Here is a 16309-nt window from a genome sequence, read left to right as displayed (position 1 = left end):
TCCACCCAATTATCACAGAGCATCTGGGAAAGGAATAGGGCACCTATACTGGCAACCAAATACAACCACTCAGTAGTTTGTTAATAGTATAAACAATACTTTTTAACAGGTTTCATGCATTAAGAAAATAAGTCATAGATTCATAGTTCAAAATTTGAACGGTTAAAAAAGGTTTTCAGTGAAAAGCACACCCTGTGTCCTGTAACCACGGTTCCCTTTCCCTAAGGCAAAGAAAAGAATGTTACCAATTTCTTGTGGGTCCTTCCAGAAATACTCTGTGCATGTATGTATGTGTGTGTGTTTGTGTGTGTATAAACAAAATGAGTGTGGGTATGTGTATTTAAGAATACTATATTTGTATAAAGACCTTCATCAAAAATAATTTGATTGATGTTTCAACACAAAGAACAAATACAGTACTCCATTTCCAAAAAGCCTAATTATTCATGTTTGTGTATAAGCAGAATGAGTTAGATGTCAGTATTCAACAAAATAACTAAATCAAAGAAGCAGGCCAGTTCATATAACTTGGGAAACCATTTGAAGGAGGGGGCACTAATTCATTTGGACCAAAGGTAAATTATATCTTGAGTAAATTAAATGATTATCTCCTGACCTAATGAGTTATTACACTTTTCACATTCACTGATATTCACAGTCCTTTCCTTATCCATAGCATTACTAAGTCACCTTGCTTCTTAGTTCTGATTTGGTTATGTATTCTGAATGTATGTTTTACCAATTGTGAGGTCCCCTAGGCACTAGCCCACTATCAGCTGGTGGTAAAGAAGTACCACCATTCATAGCAATGCCAACAAATGCCAAGAAACCCTAAGTTCACTAATAAATAAGGGAAAGACAGTTGCTTGGCAAAAGGTTTGGGCACATGGTTCCTTTCAACACAGAGCTTCCCTGAAACATCTGAAATATAATACAAAATTGTTTTTGATTAAATACAAACTTTAAGCAAAATATCCATTTGGTAAAGCAAGGCTTTTGTATAGAGGGGCACTAAAATTAAAGTAACTCAGACTGGGAAAATATATTTCCAATCCAATTGATTAGATGTCTTACTTTCTAGTATTTCCTCCCTTCAGGTATCTGGATACCCTTCCTTTAAATACTCTTAAAAACCGGGATAAGCAGAAAGGCTATTTGCAATGCAGAGGGGGAAAGAATCCCCTATGCCCTTAGGTCCCTTTAAATGATACAAATATAATGGGGCTATACCTGTGGCAAATGCTTCCCAGCTACAATGATACCATTGGGAGTTCGCTCCAGGATCTGCCATACTCGGTCATAGAACCCAGCGGGAGTTCTATTCAAAGACCCATCAATCTGACGCCTGTTCAGCCAACATCTGTAGACCAAAAGAAAATGCCTCAGAGTTGAAAAACAAGCTTGTTCTGATAGAGAGCAGGGTTTTCAATATGGATTAATTGTTCCAATAGGGTAAGCAATAAAAGCCAAAATCCATCAATGATGCATATCTACCATGTGTTACAGAGGTTACTAAATATTTCATAGTGAAAACAGAGCTTGCAGGATAGGAGAAAATCCCCAAGATTTTAAAAAATTCAATAGGCAAAATGATATTCTCTAGTAAGTTATAAGGTTGCTCACTATGTGATCAAATAACTTCCTAATATGCAAAGAGGCTCCATTTAAAAACACAGAAGCAGCCAATTTTGAAATAACTTCATGCGGTCCTTATATGCAATAAAATATAACCTTCATGAAAGCATGGACATCATATGGCTTGATCACTCCTATATACCCCCCCCAGAAAGATGATTAATAAACATTTGATAAGTAATGAAGACTCAAAAAAGCATTATGTATCTAACGAAATATATCTTGTTTTAAACTTTAAACTTTACATTCATTTTCTATTTAAATATGGCCAAAGTACCAGTGCTGAAAAATCAGCTACAAAATCTTACATGTCACAGTAATCACACCATAGTGATAAGCCAAAATTCTAGATCTCTTATTTCCATGGATTAAGTATTACATCTTAAAGATATAATACTCATAAATTGCTAAAGATGCAGAACTTGCATAATTTGAAAAGAACATACAAATGACACAGTAGCATATTGTTCCAAAAGGTGAAGCTAGGAACAGATATATACTTTTTATACTTGGTATTAAAACAAGCATCAAATGAAATATACCATCAGCCACAAGGTAAGTATGTGACCAACAATATTTCTAGGTAGGAAAATGACTATGCAGGAGACAGTATACTGAAAAAGATTATTTTGGTTCTGATGGAAGAGGACCAATAAAAATTTAAAACTGCATAAATGAGTGAGGCATCTTTTTTGGATGCACAGATTTTTTTTGGCAGGCCCAGACTTGTGTGGCTCGGTTCAGTGCTATGCCAAAGAGAAAAAGCCCAGAGGTGTAGGGGTTCCTTGGTGATGTTTTACTTTGGATAATGGGTGTGCAAACTGAATACCCAGGACTCTGCATTTGATTTTTTTTCCTATCCCCTTTGTATGGCAACCAGAAAAAATGGTATTTTCAGAGTTCTATACAGTCATGATTAATATTATAAAAAGGAGATGTTTGCTTAGAACAACAAAATAGAAGTGTGTGAATACTCATAATGGAGATGAATTATTTTTGAGGACCTCTCTTTTGTTTTTATTTTTTGGCTTTTTACTTTGAAAAATTTTAGACTTACAGAAAAGTCAAAAAGTAATTCACAAAGTTCCTGTATACTCAGCTTCCCCTAGTCTGTTATAGTACATAACAACTATCAGAACCAGGAAATGAACATTGACACAATACTATTAGTTACGGATCTTATTCAAATTATGCCATTTTACCACTAAAGTCCTTGTTTTGGTCATGGGTCCAATCCAGGACCCCACACTGCATTTGATTTCCAAGTCCCCTTAGGTTCTTCCAATCTGTGACAGTTCCTCAATTTTCTTTCATCTTTCATGAATTTAACATTTTAGAAATGTCAGTTATTTTGTTGAATATTCCTCACTTTGGGTTTATCTGATGTTTTCTCATGATTAGAATTAGATTATGCATTTTTGGCAAGAATACCTGGAAGTAGTTGTGCCTTTTCAGTACATCATTGTCAGGGAATACATGATACTGATGTGTCTTATTCCTGGGATGCTATCCTTGATCATTTGACTAAGGTAGAGTCAACTGGGTTTCTTCATTATAAAGTTAATATTTTTCTTTTGCAATTAAAAAGTATCTTGAGTGGAAATACTTTTAAATTATATAAATTTTTCATTTCTCATCCTACTTCCACCCACTAAATTTGAGCATCCATTGATGGTTCTTGCTTGCAACAATTATTACTATTGTATTTGTCTAATGATGAGTTTCTATTTTCATCATTCCATCTACACTTATTAATTGGAATTCTACTATCAAGAAGAATCCCTTCTATCCCATTTATCTATTTATATCAGCATGGACTCTTGGACATTTATCCTATGGGTTCTTATTCAATACTATTATTATTTCTTTTCTTGCTCAAATTATCCTAGCTTTGGCCATTGAGCCTCCTCCAGTATGTCTCCAGTATCCTTCTAACACATTTCTATAATTTTTTGGAGCATTATCTTACTTCTGGTACCATAAGATGCTCTAGGCGCATCCTGTATTTTTCTTACCCCAGCCCTGGAATCAAACATTTTTTCCATGGAATGTTGGTTCCTCTTAAAAAATATTATTTAGAAATCAGTATCTGGGCACCAGGTTTGCTCACTGTTGTGTGAGTTTCACTGCTTCTGGGTCCTCTCAGTGGACAGAGCCAAAAAAGATACAGACGTATACTCACATATACACACATATCCACGTTTATTTCTGTAGCTGTCCATCTGTGTGAAAACCATGAATTCATACTGACATTTTCAATTTCAATCCACCACTACAGGGTATATTCTAATCCTTCCCCTTCACTCATTTCTAACTACATTCTCTGACAGAGAGAAATCCGGCTCTCATTACCCACAATATATTTACACAATATATACAGCAATTTCAAAATTACCAATCCCTACCTCTGTGAGGAAAAAAAAACCTTATTAACTAATAAGTACAGTATTTGTGTATAGCTCTTTTTTTTTTTCCTTTAGCTTTATAGTATCTAGAAATGTTTTCCAAAGGTACTTGGGTTAATTCTTTTCTTCTCCCCTCCTTTCAGGGTGGGAATATTATTCATTTGTAATACAGTTAGGTTCATTTGTTACTATTCGTATTGTTTTATTTTTTTTTCCACATTTGGATTAATTTTAATTATTTACATTTCAGGCATATAAAATATTACTAAAGTTTAAGAATCAGAGCTATTTTAAAAAGGTATATTCAGGGAATTACTGCTCTCTCATTCAGCCCTATTACCCTGTACCCAGCTGTCCTTTCTTTCCACCCTGTTCCCACCCACTCCCTGAAGGTAACCAGGGAGGTAGCCAGTCTCCTTAGTATCTGATTTAACCTTTCTGTATTTTTTCCATACAAATGAGGAGATAATCTTCTTTCTTACATGAAGAGTAGCATACTACAGATGATCTTTGCATTTTGTTGTTTTCATGTAACAATATAGCCTAGAAATGATTCCGTATCAGTTCAGAGACAACTCTCCTTGTTTTCACAGCTGCCTCATACCCTACTGTGTGCATGCGCCACAGCTTATTCAAATAATCTCCCATGTATGGGCATTTCGGTAATGGGTGTTCCAAAATTTATAATTATAAACAATGATGCAATGAGTAATATTGCATACATATGTATTTTCATATGGTTGGAAGCACATTTTCCGAATAGATTCCTGAAAGTCAAAGGGTAAATATACATGTAGACTTGTTTTAGATGTTGCCAAGTTCCCATACAGAAGGGCTGTGCCCACCAGCTATGTATGAGAGTGTCTCTTTCCCTACAGCCTCAGCAAATGTCTGTCATGCTGTTTAACTTTTGCCAGTCTGATAGATGAGAAATGGTATCCAATAGACGTTTTAATTTACATTTCTCCAATTATGACTTAGTTCAAACATCTTTTCAAATATCTAAGGTCCATTTTTTTTTATGTTTTAAAGGAATTGATTAATTGTATTTTTTTCCTGTTTATCTCTTGGGTTATTGGTTCTTTGTCCCATAGTTTTTAAGAATTCTTGGACATTAGCTCTTTATAGTCTATGTTTTGTTCCAGTTTCTCAGCTGTCTTCTGAAACTATTTTCTGCCATGCAAAATGATGTTTTAAATTTTTATATAGTCTTATTAATCTTTTAATGCCCCTAGATTTGAGCCAGAGTTAGAAAGCCTTTCCCATATTGAGGTTAAAGCAGAATTTACCCATGTCTTCTTTTAGCACTGGTATAGTTTCATTTTTTACATTCAGATATCAGATCTATTTAGAGTTTATTCTTGTGTATAGTATAAAGTATGGATTTGATTTTATCTTTTCCTAAATGGCTATCCAGTTGTCCCATCACTATTTATTTAAAAAGTTCATCCTTGACCCAGTAATATGAGACATCACCTTTATCACCTGTTAAATTTCCATATGTGTTTAGGTCTATTTCTGGACTTTCCATTCTGTTCAGCTGGCCTCTTTATGCGTTCATGTGCCAGCTTCACAATATTTTTATCACAGAGGCTCTACGGTATGTTTCCCTGTTAGGGCAAGTCCTCTGGTTATTCTTGCATGTTTGTTTCTCCATATGAAGTTTAGTATTAACTAGTCTAACTCCATAAACAGTTTGTTGGAATTTTTTTTGGAATTGCATGACATTTATAACTGATATCTTTTTAATGTTGAGTGTGCCTCTCTAAGAACAAAGATGTCTCTCCATTTGCTCAAATCTACTTTTATGGAAGACTTGTTTTCTAGGCATATAACTATACCACCTTAGAAAATATCAGGCACACAAATGGTGCTAATAAATGCTTGCCTAAATAATTATATTAAACTTCTTTCTGTAATAAAATGTTCTTCAATTCAATACATTGCATAAGTACTTGTTTTGCTCTTATTCTAAGCTTAGTACAAGTTAAGTCTATCAAATGGTTTAGCCCATTTGAAGAAGTTTATAGTCTACTTAGAGAGACAGAGTCCCAGGCAACTTATTTAAATAATGTTACCAAATGCAAATCTTCATGCCAAAATGTTGGGAGGAGATGGTGAGTGCTACAAAGGTTCAGAAAGGGAACTGACCAAAGTGGTATGGAGCATTACAGTTTGCACAAAATAATAATAATTAAGAAACACTGATAAACTATACCTGAAAAAAATAAAAATTAAAATCAACAGAAAATCCCAACTAAAGATAGACATTTTAATTAGCATCTCTATGTACACTGTCTACCTAGTAAGGTGACCTCTGATACTCTGCTGCATTTTATTTCTTATTACTATCTTATTAATTTTGTGTATATATCCAAGTATGATGTTACTGTAAATCCAGAATGTTCTATGGGTAATAAAAGGTTCTCATTACCCTCCATTCTGTTGAGGCTGAAGAATATCCAACAGAAGCTGTTTAACTTCACTAGGTGACAGCTGATACAAGTCTCTGGCTGGCTTGTCTCCACCACGGATCTGTAGTTCATACTCCATAGCATGAATGATCCACCTGAAACAAAAGAGGAGAAGCATGAATCAATAACTCTTGAAATAAAATCATCTCATGCTTCTCATGGCAATGCTTCTGTTAACAGCACTGACCCATTCAAAGGGGAATGAAGAAAAGGCCATCTGAATTTTCTAAACTGCTGATATAATTACTTCCATCAAGATTATGTGACATGATCAGATTCCTAAAAAAGAGGCCTGCTCTTGCATATGTGGTTAGGTAGTAAACATGAAAATAGGTAAGTACTTAAAGCATACTGTATACAATAGCTGCTACACTATTATTTTCATTATACTAGGTCTATGCAAAAAACAAATAGGATAAAAACAATTCATTTTAAGAAATGGGTTGAGATATGCTATTATAGAAATGTTTCTTTCCCAGGAAGGACACTTTCACCTATTTCCTTTATTTTGCAGTCAATCCCTTGTGATTGGAGGGCACAGAGAAGAACCTGACTTTGAAATACATGGACGCAGTTAGTTATAACTCAATCATACTAATATATTAGAGAACACACTTTATTTAACAAATACATTTCAGAAAGTCTTCTTTATAGATATTTAAATATAGATATTTAAATGCTGTCCATGTACCTATTCTTAAAGAATGTATCCTTTAATAGATATTTAAATGTTGTTCATAAAATATATATATATTTTTTTTATTGCAGAAGCTTTAATGTAATTACTTAGACAAGCATTTATGGAGTACTATTTGTGTGCCTTGTATTTTCCAAGGTCTAATATTTAATTATTTTATATGTAAGTTATTTTATTTTTTAATTCCAGAAGCTTTTAATAAGTACTTATACAGTTTCATCTCATTTCTTTCATTTGCTGTATTGTGAGAAAAGAACTCAGATAAACTAGTTATGCAAACCAAAGAAAATCATGGAATAATACTGTGCCTTAGGGAACCAGAACTCTACACACCATTAGGAAGAGCTAGGGAATTAGTTTTACACAGCAGATTCCTATGCTTTATCCTTAAATCCTTCGGCGAACACTTAACAAACAGAGACAGTGCAACTCAGCAGCTAGAAAGAAAACAGTGTGGTGGTTCCTTAAAACATTAAAACTAGATCTACCCTATGACCCAGCAATAGCACTGCTAGGAATTTATCCAAGGGATACAGGAGTGCTGATGCATAGGGGCACTTGTACCCCAGTGTTTATAGCAGCATTTTCAACAATTGCCAAATTATGGAAAGAGCCTAAATGTCCATCAACTGATGAATGGATAAAGAAATTGTGGTTTATATACACAATGGAATACTACGTGGCAATGAGAAAGAATGAAATCTGGCCTTTTGTAGCAACGTGGATGGAACTGGAGAGTGTTATGCTAAGTGAAATAAATCATACAGAGAAACACAGATACCATATGTTTTCACTCTTATGTGGATCCTGAGAAACTTAACAGAAGACTATGGGGAGGGAAAGGAAAAAGAAAAAGTTGAGAGAGGGAGGGAGCCAAAACGTAAGAGACTCTTACAAACTGAGAACAAACTGAGGGTTGATGGAGGGTGGAAGGGGGGGGGTAGGTGATGGGTATTGAGGAGGGCACCTGTTGGGATGAGCACTGGGTGTTGTATGGGAACCAATTTGACAGTAAATTTCATATTAAAAAAATAAGTAAGTAAAAAATAAATACAATTGTTTAAAAAAAATGAAACCAAAAAAAGGAGGTGTCATCTTCTAAAATAAGTAACTTAATTTTTAAATGCTACCATTCTAAAATCCTCCAAAACTTGAGTTATTAAAACTGAACATTACTTATCACATTTACCTTTTAAAATATTTAGTACCAGAAACAAAGATAGTTGGAGATATACAAATTTCCCTCAGGCTTCTTCCTTCTGTTTACAAAATCTCATCAGTTCTGTGAGCCAAATTATAGAAAACATTGCACTCAACAGTCACCAAAGAAACAAAGTGACCGTCTTTCATTCATTCCAGCACAAATGAATATAATTTATCTGTCAGATTATTAAAATACATTTATTCATTCAAAAATATTGTCCAAACTAATCTTTTTAGCTTGGAATTATTCAAAGGATTAAAACATAGCAAAAGTCTTAGACATAAACTACTATACAGCAGTCAGAGACAGAGAAAGTAAATTACCAAGTGAGTAACACAGTGCAAAAATTCAAAGACATTTAATCCATTTTTAGAACTACTAATACAAAAGGGCATCATTTCCTTTGCATGAGAATGTCTCACTTCTTACCCTCATTCCCACTAACAAAGTCATCAAATCTGATGTGACAATTCCAATGTAAAAGCACTTAACGCAAGATGGGGAAAGCAAGCAAGCAAGCAAGCAAATGTGGAAGTTCAAAAAAATGAAGGTTGTCCTTGGACCACATCCATATAAATTCAGTCTGTCTAAAGAACAAGGGACATGCCTTACTTGCCAATAAGCAAATGAGAAAGTGGCAGATACACACGACTGACCAGATCAACCTTCATATGTATCAAGGTTTGATTTGAGAATAATGAATTCTTCAGCGCTGCTGGAAAACTATGAAAAGGTGGAATAGTATTCCTATATAGTCCTAGGGATAACCTTATCCTTCTAAAAACTCTCTTGCTGTGAGGTTAGTAAGCATATTGTATATGTGTTTGTATTTTTCTTTCCAACATGCCCCAATCAAGGAGTGAAATATACAATGAAGTATATGGAAATCTGACATCATGGGTAAACCAGGACAGCTGACATTTTTTGAAAACATGCCATAAAGAATATAACTAATTCATAGCCAGAAACAATTTTAAAAATAATCATTTTAAGCCTATTTGAAGATACTCAGTGTTTGCCAAGTTTGCTGTTAAACAAGTGAATGAATAACTCTCTGCAAGCATTTACTAAGCCATATAAGAGGAGATGGGAAAATTGCAGGAAGGGACTTTTCTGCTTGATTCATATTAATACAGAGAGAGTGATGATTTCATAAGGCAAACTGAGCTTCCTATAGAAGCTGGAGAACAATGACTCACTCACTCTACCCCTGAAATAATCAGAATAGAGGTAGGGGAGCTCCATCATCTCACTTCCTCACCTCATATCAAATGTCAAAAACAAAGACCATTGAATGAGTATCAAGCCATGCTAACGAACTCAGAGCTCTAATTACCTCCTCTTTCCTTTACTGCACAAGCAATGTTACAGTCTAGTACCTATGACATCAACGGCCTTCTCTAAGCACCACATGTATGATCTACAAACTCAGTTGTGGGCATCAGAAGACAAGACATGCCTAAATCATAATTACTTACAGAGGATGTCCTGGCAGTATGAAAAGCAGAGATGAAAAAGGCTTGATAACATATATCCTCAGGGGTTATCTCCCACTAAAGCCTGACTGACAGACCTAGAGCAGAAAGCAGTTGATTGGAGGTCTTTACAGTAATGGGCCTGTCAGGAACTTGATCTATTTCAACATGAAAGCTGGAGCACAAATCAATAATGAGACAGCAAATCAAATCATTATCAGACTAGAATACCATTCCTGTGAGCAGGTTAATTTTGTTCACAGGAGTGCCTATCGCAGTAATGTTGAGAAATCGCACTGGCAGGATTAACCTTGGAAAAAAGAGAAAAGAAATACTGGTTTAAAGCAACTGAGGCAGTGGGTGATGTAAATAAATAAATTTAAAAAAAAAAACCCAAAACCTCAGAGAGAAAGGTTAAAACAGAGAGATAAAAGTATACATAGGGCTGAGGAGTTCCAGGTATGCGTGCTGTGACTAAGACAAATGTCCTTATATCTTATGTCCATTCAGCCTAGGATATAAGGCTGTGTTTGTATTTTTGGAATTTTGGGAAGAATATGGTGTTAAAAGCTAACTGAACTATCAATCTCTTTATTCATAATCAATAAGAGAAACAATAGTAAAAATTTTGATGTCAATGAGTCTGAAATGCTTTAATTAACTAAGGAAGTAAAACAAAGAATGTTTTCTATAACACTACCCCCTTTTTTTTTTAAATCATGCTGCAATCACGATAATACACAAACGGGTGACTTAGAGGAGCAACAAGTTCAACAATTTATAAGAAACTTGACATTCAAGGACCCTATAAATAAATAATTTGCTCATCATTAAGCAAACTAAAACCTTCCAGGAACTAATTCAAGGTAAATTCTTGTAAAGAAACATGTGTTTGCTGCTGGTAGTAAACTAACACTCAAGGAAGCCATTCACTTAAGGGAGCTGAGGTCTGAGTAAAACTGATTAGGATAAAATGCAATAAAAAGATATTAAAAAGATACAAAAAGATCTTTCAGAGGGACACTATCAAAAGCTCCACAGACAGGATAACTGTGCTGCTCTAATGTTGTCTACATCCCTAGAATAGAAACAAGGTTCCAAGACCTTTCTGTCAATGTGGTAGAAGAGCACTATGGGCACAGGTGTTTGCCAAGTATTTCATGAGGGAAGATCAAGTGATGGAGGGGTGAGACCATGTCAGATGGCAGCAGAGAATCCAAAAGGGATTTTGACTTAAGGTTTCTGTGTGAAATGCTTGGGGATCATCTGCACTGGGTTCTCAAGGAGAAACAACCATGGCAGAAAGGGATACCTTGAGGGTGAATGTATCTTGTGGGATCAGAGGGTCTTTGCAAGCCTAGGACTGGAAGATATGAGAAAGAGAGAGAGAGAGAGAGAGAGAGAGAGAGAATGAATGTGTGTTGGATGTGAGAGGTTCCTTCTTCTTGGGATTTATGGCATGTATAAAGATATCCCTAGAGTCACCTGTTCTCCAAAAGCCACATGATAGAGGACCTCAAATTACTCAATGTCACAGAAATAATGTTGAAGCTTTGCAAAACATTTTCACATTGCTTACCCAAAATCCCCACAATCCACTGAGGAAGTGAAAGCAGGGATAGCTTCCTTATTTTATAGACAAGAAAGCTGGAATAGGGGATGGGGAAACATGAACATTGGAGACATTCACTCTAGGTTCAATTCCTGGTTCATGGTCTTGTGACCTTGGGCAAGTTACTTTGCTAAATTTTCATTGCATCTTAATGCATTTCTTACAGTGTACAAAGGGCTAATTTAGAATCAATTCCAAATCATCCCCATTTGTTTGGTCTCATGATGAATAAAGGGGAAAAATCTCATTTCTCATATTAACTTCTAACTATTCAGGCTTTTTGGTGTGCCTCGCATTGTACAATGCTAAACTGTACTGATGCCAAATTAGAGGAGTGATAAACAAAAGACAAATAGCATCCGGAGCCAAAGTACATCCTAATTGCTACATGAATACTTGAACACAAAATGGGTCATAAGTGGAAATCATGTGGAAGACACCATAAAGGCCATAAGGTTTTAGAAAAACATCAACGCCTGTTTCCTGAGAAAACAGCAACAGTATACATAAGTGAAAGCACACACGAAGTACTTAAGATCAAAGAACAAGAACTTTGGAGTCAGGCAGATCTGGGTATAAATCTCACTTTGACATACTGGTTTGACTAAGACAGGTTATCTAAGCTCTGAATCCCGGTTTGTTGATTTTAAAATGGTACTAGTGCCTGCCTCAAACTTGTTGAATGGATTAATCAGATAATTTATGTGAGTATTTTAGCATATTGTGTAGTATATAATAGGCATTCAATAAATAATTTCTGTGGTTATGTTGGAAGAAGAGGAGGAAATAGTTTATCACAGTGAACTTCTGAGTGCACTAACCACATGTTTGTTATTTATATGGGTATCCCCTTAGATCCTTATTGGGAATGCTGTTTAGAGAGGTACCATTATAAGGCAACTCATACCATACTCTGATGTGATTAACTGTACCACTCAACTAATAAATGATGGTGAAAAGTGCTATATCCTTCTACCTTCTACATGTATGACTGCATTTTCATTTAACAAAGCCCTATTTAACTTGGTAATATCCTGAAGGACACAACTTGTACAAATCAAGGGTATTTATCAAAAGTAAAAGAGTCCTTTATTTCTTTATCTAATAAGCACAGAGATATGCTATCTTTTATTTTTCCTAAAATCCCCAACACTGTCTATCTGAATCTGCTATCTGAATTTGCTTATAACCTATATATTAAACAATGCTCAAATTTTATTGAGCTAGACCTGTGAGCTAGACCTGATACATACAGGAAGATAAGATGTGGTCCAAATCCTCAGCAGAAGTAAATTTCTCAAATACATTACACGTTTTTGAAAAAACAGACTTCTCTCCAACTGAAAATGTACCAGTATTTAGGGCTGACCCTGTGTGTCCCACGTGAGAGGGAAATACACATTAATGAGTTAGGCAGGGACACTATTAATACTCAAAATGGAAATATAATGCCATAATTAATTCCAGGATGAGGTTCAGGACAATGAATAATTAAAGTTTCACGGCAAATCTTCATTAGGAGGTTTTCTGCTATCATTAAATACTCAGTCACATGCTGCTGTCCTGACATTTTTATTTTGGGTGACACAGTTTAAGGAAAAAAGAGTATGTTATTTCTCATGGAAGGCACTAAACATATAGAGTAGCAGATACCAAAAAAACCCAAAAACAAACAAAAACAAAAACAAAACCAGGAAGAAAATTATTTTTAGAATAAATTAAACATATTTCATTTCCATGAAGAGAAAGAAGCTTCAGGTCAGATTTGAATTCAAGAAAGGAAATTCCAATGGGTTTTTGGAAGAAAATAAATTAGCCTAAAATGCTGAATAAGCAGTAAAGGAAAAGTACTAAAGGCTGAAAAACATAGCACTGGAAGTAAAATCTTGGGAAACCGTTAACTTTTACTCCAAGGCTTTGTTTAGACCTCTGCCAGGATGACTATCACTTAAAGAGGCTTTCCTGAATAGAACATTTATTACAAAGAATGTGCTTTGGAAGAGTTATAACCTTTGCTTCTCAGCTTCAGAGCAATGCCTGAGTCTGGGACAATAAAGTACTTTTAATATCTTGTATGGATACAGAGAATCACATTTCCTTTCATTTACCGACAACACACAGACAACATACATGAAAGACTCATTTCTGTATCCTTATATGTAGTCAAGAGGTTGGAGTTAAAAATACTAGAGCAAACACACCGAACAAATCAGGGTATGACTCAAAGTCTTTATAATTGATTTGGAATACCTCTAAATCTTTGAAAAGAACAATTTTAAGAGATAAAAATTAAGGTCAAGTTCTATGCTGAGTAAACTCCCTTCTTGATATCAAAAGAAAGGGGACCAAAGATTGGGAAATTCACCTGAAATATGTTATAATTGAAATCAGGCAAAAAGTTTAAAAATAATAATCTCAAATAAAAAACTTGAAATAAAACTGAAAAATATAACTTAAAAGTAGAAATCTAGAGAATATAACAGACACTAATTTTATTTCCATTTTTCAGATATTTCCCCATATATACATATATGTGTAGTATTATTATTTCTCTTTTATTAAAAAATGGAACAATACATTTGCAACTTAGTTACTGTTTCACTTAATTTATCTTGGACATTTATAAATGTCAGTATAGGCTTTCTCTTGTTACTTGTAATGGCTGCATGGCATTTTACTACATGGCTATCACAATTTATTTAAACAATTTGCTAGTGATGGATATGCAGCTTGTTCCCAATGTTTCACTCTTTCAAACACTGCTGGAATGAAGAATCCTGTAAAACAGGTCTAAATTCCTAGAATGAGAATTGTTGAAACAAGAGGTAGGCAGATCCTGCCAAATAAGCAACTAGTTTTTTTATATGTAATTTTTTGAAGGAAAAACTAGGTAATCATTTCTCATAAAGTGCTTCATACTCATGTGCAAAACTAAAACCTTAGTTGTAATAGTAAACAGACAATAAAGGTAGGAATGAGTAAGTCAAAATAGAGAAGAAATGGCACAAATGAAATGAAATGAAAGGCACAAATGAAAAGATAATCTAAGATTGAATTAGAAATAAATACAGCATAAACCCTGAATATAAAAGATATATCTATACTAAATGAAAAAAGAACATTAAAGGTAAAAAGATAGAAGACAGTATACTAAGCTAATAATGACAGAAAAAGAAAGCAGGTATGGCAGTAATATCAGTCAAAAAATAATTTGTTATGCACACTCAAGTATTTACAGATTGAATGATATGATGGATTTGTTTTAACCTAGAGGGGGTGTTGGTAGGGTGGGTCATAGGTAGGGCATAGGATGAAATTGTTGAAACTGAGTGAAAGTATGGGCACATAAGATTTTATTACTAGTCTCTATACTTTTGTAGATGTTTGAAATTAAAATATTTTTAAAAGAATTCAAGTAGAAAATAAATGGCACAAGGGAAGATATATTTTTAAAATTATAAAGTCCCACAAACAAACAAAAAAACCCTTTAAAATATACAAAACAAAACTGATAAAAATGCAAGGAGGGGATAAATCCATAACTAAAATGAGAAATTAATATGTTTCACCAAAAATCAAGTAGGATAGAAATAGTAAAAATACTAACAATACATTTATATAATTAGGAAGTTATACACTTATTCATACTCACACACACTCACATATATTTGTGTCTGACAGACTATATATTCTTTTTAAACACTTAAAGAACATCCCTCAATTGGCCATATATTAGATTACTCTATATGTGCAGTATTGTTTGATTCTTACAATTACAATATATTCATGTATGTTACAATAAAAATATGTTAAATAAAAGCATTTATACTTTATTTGGTTGTGGTAGTGTTTTAAAACATATTCTCTCATTTCATCTCACATAAAACAATGAGCCTGGTATGAAAGTGAGGCTAGAGAGGCTCAGCATCATTTATCTCAGGTCACTAAAGTGGTAAGTGGTGGCCAGGACCCACACTCAATTCTGAATGCTGAAGCCTCGTCAACTGGCCCTACGACACTGCCTCATAAAATTCTTGATTAAGAGGATTCAAGGTTGTCAGATCCTTACTTTTAATTTCTCCTCCAAACAGAACATTTATGATTTTAATAATTAAAAATTAGATTCTGGTAGAAAATGGATGCAGCAGAATATTGTTAAAAGAACAAAAATTTTACCCGAGTGTATATCTTCCTCACACCCAATTTTACTGAAAATCATTCTTCTCTTAAGCCTTATCCATTTTATTTATAGAAAGTTTTACAAGTATTATGCTTATGTTTTGTTGTTGTTTTCTTTTTAAAACATGATGTAGCTGTTTAAATCCCTGGAGCTTGATTTTACCAGAGAACAGTTACGTCGTTATGTCTAACATGGGAGTTAAAAAAACAGGAAGATTCTTTCAGTTCACATGTATTTATTTCTTCAAACCACCAGATGTTGCCTCTATTACTTCAGAGAAAGATGTGCTTTCCTAGATACGCACCAGGCCTGGGGTAGGCCAAGTCTGTTGGAGGACACCTTGAACAATTCTGTTTACGCAAACACAAAGCACTTTACTCACCCAATTCGTATTTTCAGCATGCCACTGAATAACTCAGGGTTATTGGAGATGATCCAGCCAATATGGATGACCAGTTCTTGCTGAATGACTGCCTCCCTTTCATCATGGGTATTACACTTGTAATAGATGATGTTCTTAATCACTCTTGGAGACAAAGGATTAGAGATAACCTCTTCTTCATGCCCAAAGGCACCCAGAGTTACCTATAAGTGGCAGAATTTTATTGCAAAAACTTCCTAGCTACT

General features: G+C 34.5%; 1 protein-coding gene across 7 annotated transcripts in view; it reads right to left on the bottom strand.

The window, feature by feature from the left end:
• PHKB (phosphorylase kinase regulatory subunit beta) overlaps positions 1 to 16309 on the bottom strand; it is a 258751-nt gene that overhangs the window by 6337 nt on the left and 236105 nt on the right. For all 7 annotated transcript variants that reach the window (XM_007096703.3, XM_007096704.3, XM_042969771.1 and 4 more), the window contains 3 exons: positions 16065 to 16267; positions 6475 to 6609; positions 1231 to 1360 (listed from right to left, as the gene is read on the bottom strand). In XM_007096703.3, the coding sequence (XP_007096765.2) occupies positions 1231 to 1360; positions 6475 to 6609; positions 16065 to 16267 (468 nt within the window). The remainder of the gene's footprint in view (positions 1 to 1230; positions 1361 to 6474; positions 6610 to 16064; positions 16268 to 16309) is intronic.

The sequence above is a fragment of the Panthera tigris genome, chromosome E2 (genome assembly GCF_018350195.1).
Source record: "Panthera tigris isolate Pti1 chromosome E2, P.tigris_Pti1_mat1.1, whole genome shotgun sequence".
In the NCBI taxonomy this organism is placed as follows: Eukaryota; Metazoa; Chordata; class Mammalia; order Carnivora; family Felidae; genus Panthera; species Panthera tigris.
This window is presented reverse-complemented; position numbering and strand designations above follow the sequence as displayed.